We start from the raw sequence: 23,060 nt of genomic DNA on the forward strand, positions 1-23,060 counted from the left end.
CATGTTGTTTGTATTGCATGGTAGACTAATTAAAAAATTAGTAGCCTAATTAAACTAATCTAGTCATACCAGTATGTCTGCTGCACTACTGCTGCATTTCCATTCTTTTATATATTTCACACACACTATGTGCTTAAGTGTGTGTTTAAATCTTGATGATGCCTCTGTAAGAATTAAGAAAAATATAATCACAAGATAACAAAGGTTGTAACAATTATTAATCCCACTACAGTTGATCTCCCAGGCTTGTAGATTAATTAGTGAATTCTGCAGCAAATTCATCGGTGATCACATGCTGTAGCATGCCTCTCTTTATGCTCAGAAATTCAATAATTCCCCTTAGTTGCTGTCAAGTGAAGTCCTCCGCCTGGTGGGTAAATGTGCTCGTTCGTCTAGAATGTAACTTATAAGTTAAAATTTACGAAATGTTTCTGTAATTCAGAAATCGAGAGATTAAGTGCCGCAAGTAATTTTTACGTCTAAATTTTGTAGTAACTTATTATTATTTTAATTTATGGATTGTTTCGGTAATTCAGAAATCGAGAGAATTAAGTGCAACAAGTAATTTTAAGGTCTAAACTTTGTAGTAACTTATAATTTTAATTTATGAATTTTTTCGGTAATTCAGAAATCGAGAGAATTAAGTGCTGTAAGTAATTTTTACGTCTCAACTTTGTAGTAACTTATTATTTTAATTTATGGATTCTTTCGGTAATTCAGAAATCGAGAGAATTAAGTGCTGTAAGTAATTTTTCGGAATAATGGTTTTGGAAATTGATTAATAGGGCATGGGGCTTGGAATGCCCAAAAAATGTGCACTTCAATTCATGTAAGTACAAGTTTAGTTATATATTATATGAATATGACCATTGAAGGTACATGTGCTAAGGACGACATCCGGGCATGTACATTATTATCGAACAGTTTTTTTTCACTTAAGAAATTTTAATGCCATGAGACAAATATATCTTAGCATTAAACTAGATCGCAGAAAGGGAGAAGGGAGACGATCACGAGCAAACGACTAATAGCAACATATCATATCGCACAAAGATTTCCGGGTGAAATACAAATTTAATCTATTTTTACATAAAATTAACAAAAATGACCAATTTCTGAAAAGTTGGCCAACTTTAACTGATGTGATACCCAACTATCAATGGAGTATTCACTTTACATGAGATACTCAATTGTCAGTGAAGTATCCCATGTATGAAATACTAAACTATCAGTGGAGTATCTTATACAAATTCGGATACCCACCTGACAGTGGAGTATTCAATCGGCTAAAATTGGTCATTTTTTTCAAAATGACTATTTTGGTTATTTTTTTTCAAAAATTGGCTATTTTTATCATTTTTTCAAGATTTCACGGATGACCTTAGTACGTTATGCTGCAATATCATATGCACATGATCAGCTCCCATTATATAAATTCACATATACGCAAACTTATCATGTGCAATATAAAATGAACAGTTTTTAGCGTGAGAACAACGAGAGTTCTGATAGTGAGCGTCTGATTTGTAATTTTGTACTCCCTGCTAAATGTCCAACCTGCTAGTTCCCAGTAGGTGACTGCAGCACATATAATATAGTATGATATAATACAATAAAGTAGTATTCAAAAGACAAATTTGGAGAAAGATAGGGTTCCATGCATGGGGGGATATTTCCATGTTACACTTGTAAACGGTCTTGTCTCCTCTCTTTTCTTTACACCACTCTGATCCATCTGCTTCTACTTTCCCTTGTCTTTTTTCACCTTTAAAAAATTGCCTTATGTAGTAACAATAAATTCAAATATCAAAAACATAAACATGTACATTTGTGTATTATTGTTCAGAACTCTTTCAATCTATACACAGAGAAAACTGGTCTCGAGGATGAATCAAAGACTTGCGCGACATTACAACTGTTCTCACCCTAAAATGTGTTTTACGTTTAGCACTCGAGGACAAATAATAGTGAGTAGTTAAAAAGAAAAGAAAGGGCGCTGATATATATAAACAACCACATGCAAGTGTAAGGAAACAATGGAGACATGAAGGCAATAGTGAAGGTCCCTTCTCCTAGAGGATGAGGGACATGAGACACTGTATCATCAACCTCTCCACTTCGTCACATGCACATCACGTTTCCTGCAAATACATACACCCATCCATTTCAACTAATATTCAAGTAAACTTGCAACAAGTCATCTCCTTGTTAATCGCAAGATTACTACATGACACGATGATATATGGGCCAAGTTCCATAAACATCGTAGTTGACAGCACAAGGGTTTGCTATATGACACGTATAATCAAACACAAGAGGCCATTGCATTATGTATATTTGATTCATTTGTTCATGCATTTTCGCAACTTATGAGATGATATATGACCTGATATAATATCAAGATACTATTTGTCTTCAGGCAAAATCCTAGATGATGTTCTCAGAATCAGGTGGCAAGAAGTGTTGTGATAGATGTGTACCAAATGTGTTTGGTGTCAATTATAGGTTACAGAGAGCAATGCTATTATGCTAGAATATCAAGTTGAGAGAAAAAATTGCTATCAAAATAACAGAACTGATACTTATTTTCCAAAAGAAACGTAGGATACTTTCCGGAGATCTTATTGTCTCAAATATAAATTTTCAGTATACAAAATTATCAAGAGCAATCCATAAGAGTATTAGGGAAATAGCATCCATAGATGAGGCACAACAGACACTTGTCACCTAAGCAGCTTCTTTTCTGCGAACTTCAACCGCAAGTATCTTGTTATCGAGGCACACTCAGTCCCAGTTCTGATAGCAAATTTGTGAAACAATTAAGCAAATATTAGATTAAGATGTGATGCACACGAGTCTAGCATACATAAAATTCTTAACACAAAGACATTTAGTTTATGCGGTAAACAATTGGATAAAGCATGGAAATCATACAAGCATATATTGATCAATATAAAACATGAATTGGTCTTTAATGTTGTTCTGCCATGACTAGAACAACATATTCCGGTGACTGAAGAGCTGGAATTGAGTCAATTCTACAAGTCATAATTAAGCTGGAATTGAGTCAATTCTTGGATATATTAACTTTTGTAGTTTAATATAATGAACTGCTATACCAATAGTGGTTTCTCACTTGCATTGGCTATAGTGTATAGAACTGGTAGAAAGACCGGGTTGTTTCCCTTCTCCAAATCTATGGAAATAACATTAGATATGTTTATGATATTTACCTTTACGTAAAGAGTACTGCCATATTTCAGGAGGTAGCCCATTAAGCATGAGTTACCTCTAGGGAAGAAAGGTCGTCACCCACTTCCCCTTATCCTTTACTAAAGAAAACGATGCACATATTCATATATATTATAACTTCACAATGATATATAATTGCTGCCAAATTTCAACTGCAATTATAGCACTAGGGCAGGTCCTCCTAAACTTACCAGGTAAGCACAATAATGCAAGTAGAACAGGAAAACTAGTCACCGCAAAATATTCACTTGTACTCGATAATTCAGAAAATAATTGTGTTGGTAATGCTGAACTACAAAAAACTATATGCTTTCGAATCATGTGTTTTCGAGTAAAAATCTAAGGGCCTGTTTACTTCAATTGTTTTCCAAAAAATTTTTGTAAGAAAATAGAAAAAACTAAAAACATGTTCAAATGCAAAATTTTCAAAACAAAAAACTGGAAAAATAGAAAACACGGTTTTCCCGTGTTTTCCAAATTATAACTACAGATATAAAAGTGTGGAAAACAACATTTTGATGTTTTCTAAACCTAGAAAAGTGAAAAACACCTAACCCACTTCGATGATCGATCCCTATCAAATAAATTTTCAATACTATAATATCATATTTTTAAATTAAAAAGTATAATACATATTTGTAATTAAAAATTTCAAAATAGTTTAATTTAACAATTATTTTGTTAGCTTGTTTAAAATAATAATTATATATATTTTTTAATATTAATATTTACATTATAAGAGAGAACTTAATAATATAATAACTAATAACTTATATGTTAGAAGAATAAAGAAAAGACTCGTGACTAAAACTTAGTTATGAGTTATTTCATTAAAATTTCTTCAAAGTTTTTGTATATAATTATTAATTGGATTATTTAATAAAAGCTACAAATATATTTAGAGTCATATAATTATTAAGTTTCATTATTCAACTTATTCCAGGAGACTGTTTTTATATTTAATTTGTCATATTTAATTATATTTTATCTAAAAAAGTTATTTTAAACATGTTAAAGAAATATGTATATACAATTAAATTGTGAAACTTTAAAATTATTTTACAAGTTACTCTTCAATATATTTACTCAAATTATCTCGTCATTTATTTAATATTTTTAAGAAAATAGAAAACTGACCATATATTATTTTGGCATCTGGAACACATTTTCTCAGTTTTCAACTGTTTTCTTAGAAATGAAAATTTTAGAAAAACGGAAAATAGAAAAGTGGAAAAAAAATTCACAAGTAAACAGCCCCTAAGCGTTATTAATTTCTTTGGCTTCCTAGGTACTATAAAATACTCCCTCCGTCTCACTGGATTGTTTACGTTACTTTTCGACACGCTTTTCAATGCTCGTTTAAAGTATACTTCCATTATATTTTTTTTTAAAATTCTGAAAAAAAGTTTCATGTTTAAACTTTTATTCAAAAAAAAAAAATTTAAGAAAAAATATTATGAAACTATACTTTATTGAAGCCTCGAAATACGTGTAAACAGTGTACGTAAACTATCCAGCGGGACGGAGGGAGTATAAATTATGAATTGGGGTTTACTATTTGGTGAGTTGAGAAATAAAGCCTATTATTCTAATTTTTAGAAGGGAACAAAACATAGAATTAAGGGTGATCGCGGTGCGGGCGGTGCGGTTTTTTGCTAAAGTGGAACCCCTTTCCTCTGCAAGTGGAACAAAAAAGCAGCACGTTGAAGCAGATCAATCTCAATTTTCCCAAGTGATATTTCCTCATTTCGTAAGAAAGGGACCCATAACCCATTTAAGTTGTTAAGACTTATGAGTCAGTTAAGAATATATTAATATTTAAAATATATGTAATCCATGTGAAACAAAGGAACAATTTCTAGCCCACCTATAAATTCTAACTGTATGATATACTATATGGACTAAATTAGTACCCACTACCCTGGTTAATATTTAAGCTTGGAATGTCTGTTGTGTAACTTCAGTGCCAGGTGAGAACTCTTTATGGACAACAGAAACACAAAAATATTCACAGGTACTGTCCCAATAAAGTAATTGATGCTATATCTTATATTAAGGGAATGCTATACCGCTATTACCCTAAAGTGCTACTATATCAGTCATTATTTAACTTGTCTCATCTGCTATCACCAGAATACAGAAAAAGATAGTGAAGATTTTATCATCCAAAGGTAAGTAAACTGCGAGCTGTTTCCCTGTGGTCCTCTCTCTAAATAATACATCCTGAAGCGTTTTCACTTAAAAGTATGTTCTAGCAACAATGTTTACTTCATATTTTCTATCAGACGAGATGACCACTGTACACTGCGCGGCTACACCACCTCGGATTTTACGTAATAAAAGTCTGAAGTTTGAGGAAGTAAAAACTTGTCCTTAAGGTGGCTTGGTCTTCAAATGTTATGGAAATTTCTCATAACAAATATTTTTAGAACCATTTCCTGATAAAACTTGTGAAGGGTTAAATCAGATGATATGGAAACTACTCATACCAAACAGACAAAAGAACCCAATTGCCAATTATTTAAGCAGCACGAACTGGTCAGCTCTACAAGTTTACAAGCTCAGTCAGTTGCAATTGTTCTAAGTATTATATTCAATTTCAGTTAAATAAAGTTTCAACAGACAAAAGTTGAAATCTTAAGGCAGCTCAGAAAGTCTCACCCTCCAAAATCTAGTTCGGTAAGACCCTACATATAAACCCTCCTCCATACTTGTACTAAAGACATGAATCAGGGGAGATGAAGCTCTACATCGAACAAGTCAACAAGAGAACTTCTTTTAAAACTTCACAAAGTGTAGATCTGGTTCTCAAAATGCTATTTTAGTATTTTTTTTGCTCTAATATTTAAAACATGAGAAACCTTAATGTTCAAGTTCAGCTTTCTTTTGTGAAGCTAAGTTTCATTGACTATTCTAAACGAACAAGGTAATTTAGCACTTCCAGTTATACTAATAACAATTAATAATGTAATTTATCATGTTGGTTTCATAGTTTATTTATCTAAGAAGTTTGTCACTTCCATATTAAGCATTGAACATATAACATACAAATTTAAATTGTTACTAAAGTTAAATAAATTGTTGCTTCTTTTTAGTAATAATATTCGCATCTGTTTGACGAGGCTAAAATAAGGCATAAACGTCCTTACTCTTTTATGAATCTTTCTTCAATCACTTATTAGCTTTCTTTGAGACCTACATTTAACTTCTTTCGAAAGAGGAGGGGGTGGGGTACCTAGACCAACTTCTGTAGCATTCTTCTTCATTTGCCTATAAATAATTCCATAAAAAACCTTGTCATCTTTCTTATGTATTAACCAGTGCACACAACTGCCTGGTTGTACTTGTATTATACTATCTATCGAACAGGCCAAACCAAATTTGAGTAAAACAAGTGGAAAGTAAAATGCCCAAGAATTTCAAGAGCACGAGCAATCAAACGACAGCCATAAAAAACTCGAAAACGCAAGCATTGAAACACAAACACAACTAAAGTTCACAACTTTAGAGAGAAAACATAGCAAACAAGCCAATAAAAGTAGTAAGCTTACAGAGATAGATACATTACAAAAATACATCAAACTCCTGGGTTTGCACTGCAAAGCATACCCTGAGACAACGATCTGGACCCCTTGGAATCGATTCCAAGACACGACGTCAATCGAGCTGAAGCAATAGCAGAATGGAGCGGCAACAGAGACTGGAGAGCACCCATTTGAGCTAAAGGCCTGAAAATCAAGAAAAAGTGTTAAAAAACAAATCTTTACAAGAAAATTGAAATGGGGTTGTTGAAAATGAACATTTTTTGCCTTAAAATTGATGGGGAAGAGCGAGGAATGGGAAAAGATGAAAAGGGTATGGAAGAAGAAGGCTTGGAAATGGATTGTTTGAAAAGGGTTGAAACTGGTCTTGAAATTGAACGAAATCGAGATGCCATTTTGGGGGTTTAGGGTTTGGTTGAGATTTTAGATTTGTGAAAAATCAAAATGAAAGAGCTGAAATAAGGGTTTTGGAAGGGGTTTTAGCCTTTTAATTTAGGGGCTGTTTGTGTAGGGAGAAAATGAACTTCAAATTTGGCATCTTTGTTTTTTTTTAAATCTAATATTTGACATTTTATCATTTTGAATTGAAAAACAACTCAAGTTAATATTAAAAAAATACCCTAAATGAATTTTCAATAAACAAGTAAAAAATAGAATAAAGTTCTCTGATTGCATTTATTAATTATAATATTCAAACACATAAAATTTTATAAATTGTAAAAGAAAGCAAATCAAACAAACCCTTCTTATTGCTGATTGTTGTTTCTAAGATTTCATTCCAGGCATCAACAACACTTTGTTGATGTCACTTTGTTGATGTTTGGTTTCTAGTTTCTACAACATGCCATTTGTTTAGCTGTAAAGGCCATTCTTTGGTCAGAGACTATGTATTTTTTAATTTAGCAAAAAAAAAGACTGTATTTTTAGAATTTTATAGATGCATGCTGTGTATATATATGAAGATTCTTGACAAACCAAACTCCAGATATAAAAAGAAGACAAGGATGGAGAAATCTTGGAAAATAAGTGCGTTTCAATTCAAATGTGGCTAATGGCCGGTTCTTAAGTTTTAGTACCCAACTACACATACAAACAGAAGTGATTGATATCTTGGCTACCTATTGATCCTTTACTAGTATCATCTACAGCTGATGAGCATCTAACGAGCCACATGCGAGGGGACTAGTATCAGGATGGAGGAAGAATCCTCCCGCAGATTGAATTATCTTGAAGGTTGCCCAATGAAGTACTCAGAGGAGCTTATAAGAAGGAACACTGCCAGACCAAGGCGGAACCATGATTTAAAAAGCTGTCAGATGTCCTGATACAATGTCATTTACTCATCAAAGCAGATGCTGTACAAAGTCATTTACTCGTCAAAGCAGATGCTGTTTCCCGGTTACTGAATCTACTGCCGACTTAAATCCTGTTTGGCAAGGGAAAATAATTGCTTGAAGTTGGTTAATATGGATTCAACATTAACGATCCTCATGATAATTTCATCTAATTTAACTTTTTTACAGTGATTCATTGACATAAATCATAAGAATTAGCAAAAAAACCAATCACAAGCTAGAATCCCTTTTCCATTTTTTTGACCATTGCCCCTACCGATGACGAGTTACTTCTACAACTTGCAGGGCACAATACATAAAAAGTTCTCCAACTAAAAAAATAATTCTTAAGCAAGTCATCAAAGAAGCAATTTTTGATTCCGATGATTAAAAAGTCAAAAGGTTAAAGAAAATCAAGCTCATAAAAAAATCTGAGGGAGGGAGGGAGGGAGGGAGGGAAAAGAGAAAAGGAGAGAAAGATAACTTTGCCGATTGAATATCCTTTAGTATTATTTTGATGAGAATTTAAGGTATATTCTAGTCAAGCATAATGAAGTTCTTAACCCCTAATTCATATCAGAGAATTTAACTAGGAATATTTGAGTAGTCTGTACATCAGTGATTTAGTGGATCACTGGATCTTGGTCCAACTGTGCACCATCTTAAATATATTTTTCCCCATCCTACAATGCTGACTTGAAACAAGATGATACAATTAGCAAAAAGAAACACAAGCTGAAATACATTTAGTAAAAAAACAAGCTGATTGACAATGCATTAGGATTGAAATGTTTGAACCCGCATCACAATTTACAAAGAATATCTTATAAATCTAATTGTATGCTGGTCCTTTATTAAATTGACCTACATCTAAACTACAGAGTGATGTGAATATATCATAAATATATCAGGAGTATCAAGATTTAAGAAAATTAATTTCAGTGACATCAATAAGTTCCCAAACAACTTAATTAGTCAACACTCATGGACTTTGCCAGCATAAACATTCGTGATTAGAGGGGAAAACTAGTCAAATAAGCAAAGAAAGAAAAAAAATGCAGAGGAACAATATAAGCAAAAAAGACCATGAAAAACATACCTGGTCCAATAGCGAGCACCGTTTTTGACCCAGAAGATACCTGTACAAAGAAGTAACTTTATCATCCTTGAAGTGTGAGAAAATTTTGTTCTCTAGATTAGTTTTTGAAAGGACACCAAACAGACCTACCATGTATAGGATCTAGCGACCTTCAAGGCTTAGGCCAAGAGTAGGCTGGCCAGTTTATTTCTGTTTTTATTGAGTAATAAAATCAAGGCAAATGACATTTAGGTAAAGGAGTCAGAAATCAAAAAAAGAAACTCATTTGGTCAGTGGTCTGTAGATTATCCCTCTGCACTTTAAATTATACCAAGGTACTAGAATGAACAGGGAGCTTACAAATACATCCCAGTTTTCTCTGTAGTCGACATTAAAAATATTTAGATTTTTTAGCTTTAAAAATGTACCTTTTATAAAAAATGCATTTTGTTTCTATATAGCCTAGTCATCCAAGGTAGTTTGTGTTAGCAATTGACAAAGAAATTATAAACACTATAGATATAACATATAACTGGTAACTAGAACCAAAAATTTCAGTGAGAAAATATTGTAGTTTGGAATTGAGACGAAGACATGCAAGATTAGAAGCTTTCTGAATCACATATCTTTGCCCACTTGCCACTGGAAATGGAAGTCCAAGTCTTGTCACTTCACCCTCTATTTTGTTGGCATAACCAAGGCTCAATATAAGATCTCTGGATGTTTGTTTGAAATAGAATGTATAGAAATATTAAAGTTATAGTGCCACTCACCAGACCTCCTAAAATACTCCTAGCCTCAATCTCATTGTATTAGTACCTAGCACGTTACTTGCAAGGTTAGCTGTTCACCCCCCACCTTGTAGAACACTGATCTAAAATGGATCAATTAGAGAAATTCATATTCCTATGAAACACGGATTTAGCACTAGATATAACGTAAACAAAAGCACAGATGCTCAATGGATAATATAACTTCTCAGTAAGAAGTTTTCGTATATTTTTCTGTCTCTAGTGCCCAGAATTCATCACCAACTAAGTCGTAGCCTTTTAGTAGGAACTAGGAAGAGGTGCAAGTTGAAACTCATACATGCTTTCGATTTGAATAAAGTTTGTGATCTTGTAGGACAGACGCATGTGTGGAAAACATCATGTTAATGTATACATGCAAGCCAGTAAGCATCAACAACTTCTTATTCCAAGAAGCTGCATCTATTACTAATATTTTCAAATTTCAAGTGTATATCTAAAAGTATGTGTCCTCATTTTAAATGTCATTCACTAACTGTCAAAGTTCAACACTATTGAGGTCATTTATAAAGTCTATATAACATAGAAAAGATACCTGTGTGCGTCCTGCATCAGCAACCACGTATGTTGGAAGACCAATGTTTTCAGCCATTTCCTTCAGCTTATTCCTATTGATAGTCACAAGCAAACCGATAAGATGGGAGAGAGATTAAATATAATGCATTAGATACATGTCTAGTCAACAAAAGTCACAAAAACAAGATGCTTACATCTCTTGTTGATTCTTGCAAGTTACAACTATTTTTGCTTGCCCACAATGTTCCCATTGTCGTACGAGAGCACGTTGGCTGCATTATTCACAACTCCTTTATCTTAGAAATAAATATGTATATCTAGTACTGTCAGTATCATCAATTAATTTAATATAAACATGATATGAAATCATGACTTGCACATTCAATAGGTGAATTAAGCATTCTGCACAAATGAAGATTGTCCTCAGATCCTTCCCACAACTCCACAAGATGTGTCTATATATTAAATGAGTTGGTAAAGTAAACAGCTATAGTCTGTGGCAGGAAAATAGGCAATGCGCACATAATAAAGAGTAGTTTAAGTTTGTAGTGAAACATAAAAACTATAACTAGTTTTAAGGTAAAGGGAATGGAAGAAGTTAAGATGATTCAAGTTCATACAAGTCTGCCATATCAATATCAACAGAAAGCAAACAGACTAAATTGGAATACAACTGGTTACCTCTGAATAAGCTCCGAGTATAGGCCAGTTGCAGCATCTACAAGTTTCAAATTAAAAAAAAACGTAATGACAAAAAGCATTTTAGCGGAGTTCCATAAGCATTACAGAAAACAACTATTTGATATTTTTATATGTTGAGGATCTTACGAGCACATTGAGACGCAATCTTTCCTGATCCCATCTTCAAATCTTGTCTAACTACTAAAACCTGCAACAATGGTTCCAATATCAACATGGTAGTAAACTTTCTGACAACTACTACCAATCTACGATCAAGTAATTATTCATTTAACAAGTAAGCAACTACCTAAAGCAGCTACAATGGCAACAAAGCAATGGATAGTCTCACTATCATGAAAATTAAATATATCACTCCCAACACTATTAAAATATATAAATAAAATAAACAAAACTTGGCTAGAATATAATGTTAAAATTGTGGACTTCGGTGTTCTTAATTTTCTGTACATTATACACAGCAATACCACACACTTCCATACCGATTAATTTTAACACTTTCAGTTTCCTAGAAAGTCATCTGTCATAATTATATAACTTTAAGGTTTATTGACGCAATTTGTTGATCACCTGCCTTCCAATAAAATCCAATGTTGCCATTTCGATACAAAAACAAAAACACCAACTTTCACACACACAAAAACATACTACAAAGAACAAAAAGATACCATCTTGAGCTCCTCATTCGGGTTCCTCAAGGCCAAAGTTGGCTGCTTTCGGTGTTTCGTAAGCGAAGAACATCCCCCAATTGCATAATCTTTAAGGGGTTTTGCTAAATCAAACAAGAATCCAAATACAAACCCAATTATAAGTCCTGGTATAAAATTCTCTGGCTTGAAATTCACAGCTAACCATTCTTTCCCCCTTCTCTCTCCCTGCACATACACACATACATTCATATATAAACAACAGTTAAAGTTATTACACAGCTAAAATCAAGAAAATTTAAGGCAATTACGCCAGAAACTTTAACTAAGGAGCATGAAAAAAGTTGAAATAAATGAAATTTAAGTGCATTTAGAGGTACCCTTTTTATAAAGAATAGTTAAAGATGTTAAACAGCTAAAATCAATCAAGAAAATTTATTTAGCAAAAAAAAAATCAAGAAAAATTTAAAGCAATCAGGCCATGAATTGAACTAAGGAGCATGAAAAAAGTTGAAAGAAGTGAAATTAATTGTGTTTTAGAGGTACCCTTTTGGATAATTGAGAGGAATTTGCAGGCATTAGTGTAGATTTGCGATTAAAATCGGAAGATTGAAGATGAAAAAAAGAGGAGTGTTGGATGAGGGGAAGGAGATAGTAGACCAGTGAAAAACAGAGTTAGCCAGTTAGGATGAGTAATACGACACCGTTCTGTGTTATAGAATCAACATAGATGGAACACATAGAAAAATATAAAAAAAAAAAATCTATCTATACTGTGTTGTAGTATACTTACTTTAGTACATTTTAGTACATTATATGATAATGGACGAAATATTAAAAATTTTAATATGATACTGAAACTATATACTAAATTTACATAATTAACTTTATATATATATATATATACACTTTTACAAAAAGTAATTTATATAAATTAGTTTTAAAACAAATTTTTTGGTTACATAATAACCAAAATAAAAAATGCACGGATTCATGCGTGCACCATGCATATACATAAAATAATCATAGATCATATTATAATATACCGAACATTGAAAATTTATGAAATAAAGTACAATATACTCTGAAACCTTCAAATAAGGACACAAATACATAGATCCCAAAATAATCCCTAAAATTTACCTCATGCCCTAACAGGACACCATTAATTATTAATTATAGAATGGGTCATTCCGTCTAGGCATACCTTAGAGCATCTTCAATCATATTCACATGTTAGCTAAAAAGTTAGGTGACACAATTATATATATATATATATATTAGCTAAAAAATATAGTAATCCAACCATGATATTTGTTAGCAAAAAATTTAGATATCATCAGCTTTTTGTTAATTTCTGTCTTATTTTAACATAACTTTGCATGTCAATAAACACATATATTCATATTATATTTATATTTAGTATATATATAAGTGTGTGTTCAATTTTTTATTTCATATTTAATATTTTAACTTTATGTTATAATAAGTGTCAAAATATGATTTTCTTATTGACCAATTTTATTAATTATTTTAATAAATATTACATATTTATAAAAATATTAATAAATCTAATCTAATATAATAAAATAAAATATACATATAAAATTTTATTATACATATAAGTATATGTTTTTAACACGTATAAGTGTCTAATTATAATTATATAATTATATATTCAATATTTTTTCATTAAATAAATATTTTATTTTTACTTATATTTAATTAAATATTTAAATTTATTTTAACATGTAAAATTTCCATATATATAAAATAATTAAAAAATACATATAACATACTATTATTGAATTCAGCTAATCAATATAGCATATATCACTGGAACAAATGACCTTACACATTCAACAAATTTTTAGAAGATGATGATTTAGCTAACCATTTTAGCTAATATATTTGGAGATGCTCTAACCACGAATATCATATTTTTGAAATGCATATGAAGAAAGACTTTTTCGACAGAATACCTGTAACATATGTTAGTAATAATTTTCTATCATCTCCTGAAATCATGATCCGTCCATAAAATATGTTTAAAGAATTTCCTCAAAAATATGTCCAAGGAATCTTTCCGAGAACCTGTACAAAGAATCTTCCTCCATTTTTGTCCACCAACCATTAGGACGCACCCTAAATCGATGGCTTGGACTCGTCCTAAATCCGTCTAAAAAAATTTTGAGACATAAATTTATCAAAGACATTTGTCCAAGAAAAGGTCCAAAAGTTACAATTGATGTATATCGAACATTTCAGGGCACACCCTAACTTGTTCAAGGGTTATCGCTAACTCTGTCTGCGAAACCCATTTTCTTGACGTCGGCAATAACTCATTTCCTTGATGGTCCGCCCTTGACCGTCCGACAAAATCTAGTTTCTTGACGTCGGCCTAAGTTGAGTTCTGTTGACACAATTTTAACATGAATATTTTGTTGTATTAAATTTTGCTAATAACATAAACTAAAATTTAAACAAATTCAAAATAAAACATACAACTTTTGAAACAAAATTAGTAAATTAAATAGAACCGTAAAAATAAAAAATTATAATTTACACTCAATTATACTTATATTCGTATTATATAATATGCATAAGTGGGATTTTATCCAAAAAATTTGATAGTTATGGTACTTGTACTACTAATTTAATATGGACTGTTAGATCTTTAAATAAATTGATCATAATCGCTGAATTTAAAATAAAGAAATATTCTACAACCAAAGATAAGTAGGTATTCTAAATTGGATAGAACTTTCTACCCTTTGAATGATTTAAACAAAAAAGAATTAGGTCTTCTAAACTGAATAGAATAACAATGCGAAAATCGTAATTATTTACTTTTTTCAAATTTCAGGTAATATTTTTTTTGGACAAAAAATTTAAACCATCATTGAATTAAACATTACTTCGTGAGATTCATGTGGGCTGTAAAATCGTCAAAATCTGATTTATAGAACTCAAGATACAGTCGAACGAAACTCGTTATTTTTTTTATTTGTTTAAACTTCAATTTGATTTGTTTAACTAATTCTAAATAATAAATATTTGTTAAATAAAATATAAAACATACGTGCAATGCACGCCGAAAACTTAAAAATTTGGTAGTCGGTTATTTGGTACCGTATTTGGGTCAATATAATACACATGATTGATTACTTCTGTATTTATATTATTCATGATACTTTTTCAAAATTTAAATAGAGATATTCGTTCGTCAGTGTAATGACATTGAAATAAGACAAAATAATATATATTATTCATCTTTGTCAAAAAATAAACTTAGACTATTGATCGATGTTTAAATAAATTTAAAATCAAATTAACTATAATCAGTTGAATTTAGTCGAATTTAGTCGGTATAGTGTATTTCGGGCTAAAACAAAATAATTTATACCATGATTTAGCTAAATAAATTATATTATTGAACTTGTAATTCGTCAAGCGGAATAATGGTATCGGGGTAAAACATATAAATATTTGCTATTCATTGAGGCTAAAAATTTATATAATTAATTTATGGCAAATAAAATTAATAATAAAATTAAATTTGACCGGCTAAAATAAATAATATGTCCCATTGATCCGAGTTAGGGTTGTAAATGAGCCGAACTCTTAAGTGTTCATATTTCAACTCGTTAAAAATATATCAACTCGAACTCGAGCTCGTACTTTTATCGAGTCAAAATTTTTGTTCGGGTATCGAGTCATTAAGAAAAAGTTGTTCACGAACAGCTCACGAACTATGTTCAACAAACAACTCGTGAATATTTTTTACGAACATTTGTTTACAAATAGCTCACTTAACGAATTTGTTTTCACGATTCCCGAATTTTTATATGAGTTTCACATAGTTCTTTTTTAAAATAAATAAATAATAATATCAAATCAAATATTTGAAAACCTTACATACCAAACAAGTAAATTTGAGTGTTTATCATTCAAATTTTGATTATATTTTGATCTAGATAAAAACAATGAATACATGCTAAATTAAATAATTATATATATAAATATATATTATAATTTTACTGCAAAATATCAAAAATTATCAATTTAATAAAAAATAGATGGATTAAATAAATTAGTAAATTTATTTTAAGATAAATATTTATATAATTATTCACTAAATTATGTGTCATATTTGTGTTAATAACTTGTTTACGAGTTTATATAACTAGTAATTAATATATTTATTCACGAGTTATATCAACGAGCGTGTTTACGAACATTACTCACCAACTTGTTCATGAATTATATTAACAGACTTGTTCGCAAATATTGTAATCGAAGTTATTCGCGAAATTTCGAGCCAAACTGTGTTGTGCTCAATTTTTGCTCATTTACAAACCGATCTTTAAAATTATGTTCATGTTCGACTCGATTATAGATCGAACCGAACACTAGCTGAACTTTTTTCGAACCCGCACCGAACTGTTCTTGAGCTAAATTTGATCAGTATAATGGATCTCATGATAAATTTATTTAAAATAAAATTATATATGATTCATATGCTACCGAACCTTAATAAAACTTATCGTATAAATTAAAAAATAATTACATTTCATAAATATATATAGAAATAATAATAATACTATATATTTCAGTTATTAATATTATTTTTTTAAAATTTAAATACCTTTAAATAAAAAAATCATATTATATTCATGTACTATATAGTATGCATGAAGGTTATCTTTCCAAAATAGTTATGATCCATGTATTACCAATTAAATATGGGGACTTTGCGAAACGCATTCGCGAGTGCAAAGCTGAGTTAAAACACTTAAGAGGCAAAAGTGATATGCAGGCTATTCGGAATTACAAGGAAACTAGGAAAAAGTTATTTTTGTTAGAGAATGGCCCGACCATTCTCTAACAGTAGGCATCCCGAAAGAGCCCTCCATACCAAGTTAAGCACCTTCGGAGGAGCCTTTATTCTCCAGATCCTCTTCCAGAGGTTGTCATTGTATTCCGTGCGCCATAGACCTTTTTGAACTTGAAGCAATCTATACGCACTCTTCACAGAGTAGTTTCCTGACTCTTCGAGATTCCAGAATAACTTATCCTCTTCTACTCCATTCCTCAATACAATGTTTTTTATATATTGTTAGTCACGGTCATTGAATAAGTCTTCTATGATTTCATTATCCCAAGCTTTATGCTCCATAAGCATTAAACCTGCAACATTGTTGTGCTGTAAAGATTGGGAGATGGTAGTAACATATGGATTTTGGTCATTCACCAACCATGGCTGGTTAAGAATATCATTTTTTGCCCCGATCCTATCAGCCACCTCGGCCCAGCCTTCACTAGATCCTTAGACTCCCATACACTTCTCCATACGAAACTTGGATTACTACCGAGCGCTGAGTCCGGAAAATCGGTAGAGGGAAAGTACCGAGCTTTAAACATTCTGCTTACTAGGCTCTCAGGTTTAATAAGAAATCGCCACCCTTGTTTACCCAGAAGAGCAAGGTTGAAATCTCTCAGATTACGAAATCCCATACCTCTAGCCGTTTTATGATGACTCATTCGATCCCAACTCATCCAGTGGATTCCTTTCTCCTTATTAGGCTGCGAACACCACCAGTAACGCGCCATGCTTTTTTCTATATCCTTTGTTATCTCAATGGGTAATAAGAATACACTCATTGCGTAGCTCGGTAACGTTTGAGCCACCAATTTGATCACAACTTCTTTACCACCTTTTGAAATCAACTTACCATCCCAACTTGCCACCCTTTTGTTAACTTTGTCTTTCAGGAATCCCAAGATAACTGATTTATTCCTACCCATTTTGTATTAGGAAGTCCCAAGTACATGCTTCTTTCATCAGCTTCCACCATCTGTAAAGTCTCACATACTCTAGCACGACATTCAGAACTTGTGTTGTAACTAAAAAACACAGATAACTTCGCTCGGTTAACCTTCTGGCTTGAAGCATTTCCAAACACTTGGAGCATACTTAATACTCTACCCACCTCCTCCTCACTCGCCTTACAATACATATAGTTATCGTCAGCGAATAGCATATGTGTTATACTTGGAGCCTTATTGCACACTTTAATACCACTTATCCACTTGTGTTCTTCATTCCGTCGAATTAAAGCTGATAGGCCATCAACACATAAAATAAATAGATAAGGAGAGAGAGGGTCTCCTTGTCTAATTCCCCGACTTGGATGAATAGGACCCATATTATTTTGACCATGAGTAATTCTATATGAAACTGAAGTAATATATTGGAGAATAAACTGCACCCATCTTTCAGAGAACCCCATTTTCCTTAAAATGGCCCGTAGATAGTCCCACTCCACCCTATCATACGCCTTACGCATATTTAACTTCAGTGCCATACATCCCTCTTTCCCCCTTCTCCTTCTTTAAATAGTGCATAACTTTGTACGAGATCATTACGTTGTCTGATATGAGTCGTCCCGATATAAATGCACTTTGGTTATCTGAAATACATCCCTCAAGAACCTCCTTCATTCGATTAGCAAGAACCTTTGTAATAATCTTAGCCATGACATTACAAAGCGAAATGGGTCTTAAATCTCCCATCTTTGTAGGACTTCGCTTCTTTGGAATTAATACCACATTTGTTTCATTCAAATTGCTCGGCATCCTACCTTGCACAAAGAAATCTTTCACCAGTGACACAATATCCCTTCCAAGAATCGCCCATTGTTTTTGAAAGAAAGCTGGCGTCATACCATCTGGTCCAGGGGACTTTGTCTTGATGCATTTAAAACAGGGCCCCTTTTATTTCCTCCTCTGTAACTTCTTTCAGTAGATCATTATTTTTCTCCTCTGTAATCATCGTTTGGACACAGTCAATCACTTTCTCCCAATCATTATGCTCTGTACTGAATAAGTCCTCATAATACTTGGTGATCAGCTCTGACAAACCATTGCTCCAATCTTTCCACTCTCCTTCATCATTTTGCAGCTTAGTAATCTGGTTTGTTCTGCATCTTGTATTGGCCATAACATGGAAATACTTGCTGTTTTGATCCCCAGATTGTAGCCATAACTGCTTCGATCTCTGCCTTCAAAAGATTTCACGTTGTTCCAGGATTAAAAATTGTTAAGGAACCAGTTACTCTAAAACCTCAAGGTGTTAGAGAATGGCCCTTTCCAGGAACTTATATTATTCTAATACTCCCCCTCACTCGAAAGCCCATTTATGGGTCGAAGAGTGGATCACGGGCGCCCATCTTTGGGGCATAACTTTGCCTTTTGTGTCCCTCATAAATTGTGAGAAATATTGGGGGTGGCAGGGATCGAACCTGAGTCCTCTGCCAGCCTGAGCTCTGATATCATGTTAAGTAACCAGCTCATCTAAAACCTTAAGGTGTTAGAGAATGGTCCTTTTCAGGATTTTATATTCTAACATTCCCCCTCACTCGAGAGCCCATTTATGGGTCGAAGAGTGGATCACGGGCGCCCATTTTTGGGGCATATATTTGTCTTTCGTGTCCCTCATAAATTGTGAGAAATATTGGGGGTGGTAGGGATCGAACCTGAGTCCTCTACCAGCCTGAGCTCTGATACCATGTCAAGGAACCAGTTACTCTAAAACCTCAAGGTGTTAGAGAATGGCCCTTTCCAGGATCTTATATTATTCTAACACCTACCTACAAACAGCATGCTTCAGCAAAAACATGTTCCAGTGGTTGCTTGTTGTCCAGTTTGTAATGGAGAGAATGAGTCAATTATTCATTCCTTAGTTTCATTTCTTGTTGCAGCTCAGTGTTGGCATAAGGCTTTTCCTGAGCTAAGTGCAGTGGTCGCAACCGATTTCTTTTCTTGGCGGGGCCAAGCTTTATCTAAACTTGATGCATGGAAACGTGCAGAGGCTGTAACTCTGCGTTGGACAGTGTGGAAAGCAAGGAACGAAAAATTTTGGAATCAAAGAAAGGCTCGAATCGACGCTGTGGTATCGTCAGCAGCACAATACCTTAAACAGTGGAAAGAAGGCCAGGGTAGGTCTAATATTTTTCTGTCTCAGCCTTTCTTGGCAGGTGATGGTGTTAGTCTCTCGGTAAAACCTCAGGAAGATACAATTAAGGTATCAGTTGATGCAGCAGTGTTTTCGGACTTTTCGGCGTTCGATATAGGTATGGTGGCTAGAAATTCGAGTGGTCATCTAATACAAGCAAAGGCAAAGCTTTTCCAGGAGATGATTACACCTGCATTAGCCGAAGCTATGGCCATCAAAGAGGCTTTAAGTTGGACGAAGCAAGAGCAATGGAAGAAAGTAGTTATTGAATCTGATAGTCTGGTAGCAATTCAGGCAATCAGAGGTCAGGTGCCGATGCGCTCCCTCCTTGGTAAGGTTGTGGAGGACTGTAGGAACCTTGTCAAGGGAGCTAGTACAACTTCGTTATTTTTCGTCAAAAGGTATGCTAATGAGGCTGCTCACTACATTGCGAGAGAGTCTTATTCTTTTCGAGATCGAGTTCTTGTTGGGAGTTCTGTTCCCGTCGAGTTTATGTTTATTTTACAAGTTGATTTAGCTCATTAATAAAATTTCTACACCTTTACGTCAAAAGAAATATAGACCTTTAGATGTTTTTGAGATTATACGTACAAATGTATAGTTATTATCATATTATATCATATGAAAAATTTTAAATAAACAAATTCTGTATTTTAAAGATGCAATTCAATTTATATTTAAAAAATTATAATATTTTTTAAAAAAATCTCTGCATTGCACCGATTGAGCGTGATTCCGTTCTTGTTAGGTCTAATTGTGTAACCTAGTATAAAAAACGGGTTAAATGGCATATTGGTCACTCAACTGACCGAAAACTTGCAGTTGGGTCACCCAACTCAAAAAACTTTCAATTACATCATTTTACTCTTAAAAAATTTCATCCAGTCACTCGCCGTTACATTCCATTAAAAACTTGAGGGAATGCTGACTAAGCTTGGTGACTTGGTTTAAATAAATTTATTGTGGCATGTACAGTCAGCTGATGCGGCATTTTTATCACTCAACTGACCTGAAACTTGCAATTTGGTCATTAAACTGAAAAAAATATCATTTATACCACTGACCATTATGTCCATTAAAAATTGAAAAAAAACCCCGAACAAACATGTCTCCTACAACGACATTAAGGGCCCTCCTATCATATCTATTTACAACAAATACACAGATTATTATCAATGATTTTACTCACAGAAACTAGAGGTGCAAATGGGTCGGGTTGGCCGCGTTAAATACAACCCGACCCAAAGTTTGAAATTTTATAACCAGATCCATAAAAAATAAAAATGCAACCTATCCCTATCATTTGTTCGTCAGTTTGGATCGGTTTGAATTAAGTTGAATGGGTTATTAAAAGTCATTTAAAATAAATAATTGTTAAATAAATGTATTCATGATAAGAGAATATCGTGCAAACATACGAGTCCAAAAATAAAATCACGTTACAAGTTATTATAGAACAATGCTGGGATTTTGAAATAAAATCTCAATAAAATTTTGAGAACAATTTTCAAAATTTTGAAAATTTTGGATTTTTTTGAAATATTTTGAGATTTGTAACGATTTTAATATGGGAAATGAACGACATATTGATACATTTATTTATTACTTTTATATGTTCCAAAAAAATTTAAGAGAGAAAATAGTGGTTGTAGGAGAGCTCTTCGTTCGTTTTTTTTCGATTTTTAATGGATGAAATGATAAGTGACTTGAATGAAAATTTCTTCAGTTTGATGACCAAATTGCAAGTTTTGAGCCAGTTGAGTGACCAAAACGCCGCTTCATCTGACTGTACATGCCACGATAGATTTATTTAAGCCAAGTTACCAAACTTAGTCAGCATTCCGTTAAGTTTTTAACGGAACATAACGGCGAGTGACCTGGATGAAAAGTTTTAAGAGTAAAATGACGTGATTGAAATTTTTTTGAGTTGGATGACCCAACTGCAAGTTTCCGGTCAGTTGAGTGACCCAAACCCCATTTAAACCAGAAAAAACACAACAAAATGTACAGATAATCAATTAAATAATGGACCAGAGTAAGTAGAATAAGAATTGAGTATAGAAAGTAAGTACGTGCCTGTTTGTGAACTCATTCTTGAGCCCCATGCCCCATTTATAATTTAAGCAAGTTTTAGTTTTAAGTGTTATGTTTAACAAACTAAGAGAACATTATGTAATCAACTTCAAGCCAAGAAAGTTAAAAATCCTACCATTTACTAATTTAATTTTTCATTTTTATTCAAAATTTATTTGTCCATCTCATTTTTTTAAAACTGTAATGTATTAGCTTAAAATTGTGTGATATACACAATATTTTTAACAATAAATGATCTTTTCGAATTTAATTTGATGAAATTTTTAAAACATAAAATCTGTTTATTTAAATTTTTTAAATAATGGTTAGTTCTCTTTTGATTATAATTTTTTTATCCCATTTTAATCGTATAATTTTGTTTTATCCACAGATCACCTGACCAAACTAAATCAAATTAATTATTTTTAATTTTGTTTTTTAGTCCAGATCAACAAAATAATTTTATTTTCGCCGAGATAAATAATGTATATTATATAGTTTTAACCCGATGTCATTATCCTTATTTTTAAATATTTTTTCTTTTATTTAATAATCATGTATTAAAATTATTAATTCAATTTTTAATTTACATTTACATTTTATTTATTAAAAAAATAATTTATAAGTATAAAATTATAAATAATTTATACGTAAAACTATCTAAACACCTAAATAACTTATAAATTATAATGTTTATATACATTTTTCAACTTTAAAATATAAATTATATATTTAAAAAACCCAAACAGGCCCTAACTAGGATCAAACTTTCGATTCTCGGCTAAGCCAAAATGGAAGCACATATATGTATGTTGTCAAACTTTCTAATCATATAAGTCAATATATGACCGTGCTCAAACACCCTAACATTCACATTATTAACTTCTCTTCTATATATAATAGGAGAATAAAGGGATAAAACTTCAGATTAAAAAGTCTCATTTAAAAGACTAAACTACCCTAGTTTAATATTTATATAAAACATGTGGTTTGTGGTAATTGAACTTGAAATATTTCATTCACCTATAAAACCTCATACCAGTATTACACGATATTGTCACATGTGTTTTTTATCATACACGTAATATGTAAG

General features: G+C 32.3%; 3 protein-coding genes across 8 annotated transcripts; 1 reads left to right on the top strand and 2 right to left on the bottom strand.

Annotated features, from left to right (window-relative positions):
* Positions 1-2,555: 2,555 nt before the first annotated feature.
* On the bottom strand, positions 2,556-7,323 carry LOC141682888 (protein NONRESPONDING TO OXYLIPINS 2, mitochondrial-like). 4 transcript variants are annotated; one of them, XM_074487578.1, is made up of 3 exons: positions 7,062-7,323; positions 6,862-6,980; positions 2,556-2,796 (listed from the first exon to the last, which is right to left on the bottom strand). In XM_074487578.1, the coding sequence occupies exons 1-3, from the start codon at positions 7,187-7,189 to the stop codon at positions 2,771-2,773; spliced, it is 273 nt and encodes a 90-aa protein (XP_074343679.1). In that variant the 5' UTR covers positions 7,190-7,323; the 3' UTR covers positions 2,556-2,770. The 4 variants fall into 4 exon arrangements, with proteins under 4 accessions (XP_074343679.1, XP_074343677.1, XP_074343678.1 ...); XM_074487576.1 differs by having other exon boundaries at positions 6,821-6,980; XM_074487577.1 differs by having other exon boundaries at positions 6,816-6,980.
* Positions 7,324-7,801: 478 nt separating this feature from the next.
* LOC141686652 (uncharacterized) lies at positions 7,802-12,605 on the bottom strand. Of its 3 annotated transcripts, XR_012560763.1 has the most exons (10): positions 12,424-12,605; positions 11,899-12,105; positions 11,360-11,420; positions 11,213-11,249; positions 10,726-10,803; positions 10,551-10,623; positions 9,980-10,080; positions 9,357-9,884; positions 9,228-9,267; positions 7,802-8,220 (listed from the first exon to the last, which is right to left on the bottom strand). XR_012560763.1 is itself a non-coding variant. In XM_074491692.1 (8 exons), the coding sequence occupies exons 1-8, from the start codon at positions 12,454-12,456 to the stop codon at positions 8,171-8,173; spliced, it is 579 nt and encodes a 192-aa protein (XP_074347793.1). In that variant the 5' UTR covers positions 12,457-12,599; the 3' UTR covers positions 7,802-8,170. The 3 variants fall into 3 exon arrangements, 1 of the variants encoding a protein (XP_074347793.1); XR_012560762.1 differs by having other exon boundaries at positions 9,357-10,080; XM_074491692.1 differs by lacking the exons at positions 9,357-9,884; positions 9,980-10,080 and having other exon boundaries at positions 12,424-12,599.
* A 6,935-nt stretch (positions 12,606-19,540) lies between these two features.
* Positions 19,541-20,419, top strand: LOC141686486 (uncharacterized). Its single transcript, XM_074491519.1, has one exon. The coding sequence runs from the start codon at positions 19,541-19,543 to the stop codon at positions 20,417-20,419; it is 879 nt and encodes a 292-aa protein (XP_074347620.1).
* Positions 20,420-23,060: the final 2,641 nt, after the last annotated feature.

The sequence above is a fragment of the Apium graveolens genome, chromosome 9, assembly GCF_009905375.1.
Source record: "Apium graveolens cultivar Ventura chromosome 9, ASM990537v1, whole genome shotgun sequence".
Classification (NCBI taxonomy): Eukaryota; Viridiplantae; Streptophyta; class Magnoliopsida; order Apiales; family Apiaceae; genus Apium; species Apium graveolens.

What these genes read in the sequence shown, in the direction of transcription:
- LOC141682888 (XM_074487576.1), bottom strand. Translation starts at nt 7,189, where the DNA reads ATGGCATCTCGATTTCGTTCAATTTCAAGACCAGTTTCAACCCTTTTC. An exon ending in TCTTCCCCATCAATTTTAAG is followed by an intron (nt 6,981 to 7,061) that starts GCAAAAAATGTT and finishes CTTGATTTTCAG; the next exon opens with GCCTTTAGCTCAAATGGGTG.
- LOC141686652 (XM_074491692.1), bottom strand. Translation starts at nt 12,456, where the DNA reads ATGCCTGCAAATTCCTCTCAATTATCCAAAAGG. An exon ending in CGAATGAGGAGCTCAAGATG is followed by an intron (nt 11,421 to 11,898) that starts GTATCTTTTTGT and finishes CCATTGTTGCAG; the next exon opens with GTTTTAGTAGTTAGACAAGA. An exon ending in CTGATGCAGGACGCACACAG is followed by an intron (nt 9,268 to 10,550) that starts GTATCTTTTCTA and finishes TTCTTTGTACAG; the next exon opens with GTATCTTCTGGGTCAAAAAC.
- LOC141686486 (XM_074491519.1), top strand. Translation starts at nt 19,541, where the DNA reads ATGCTTCAGCAAAAACATGTTCCAGTGGTTGCTTGTTGTCCAGTTTGT.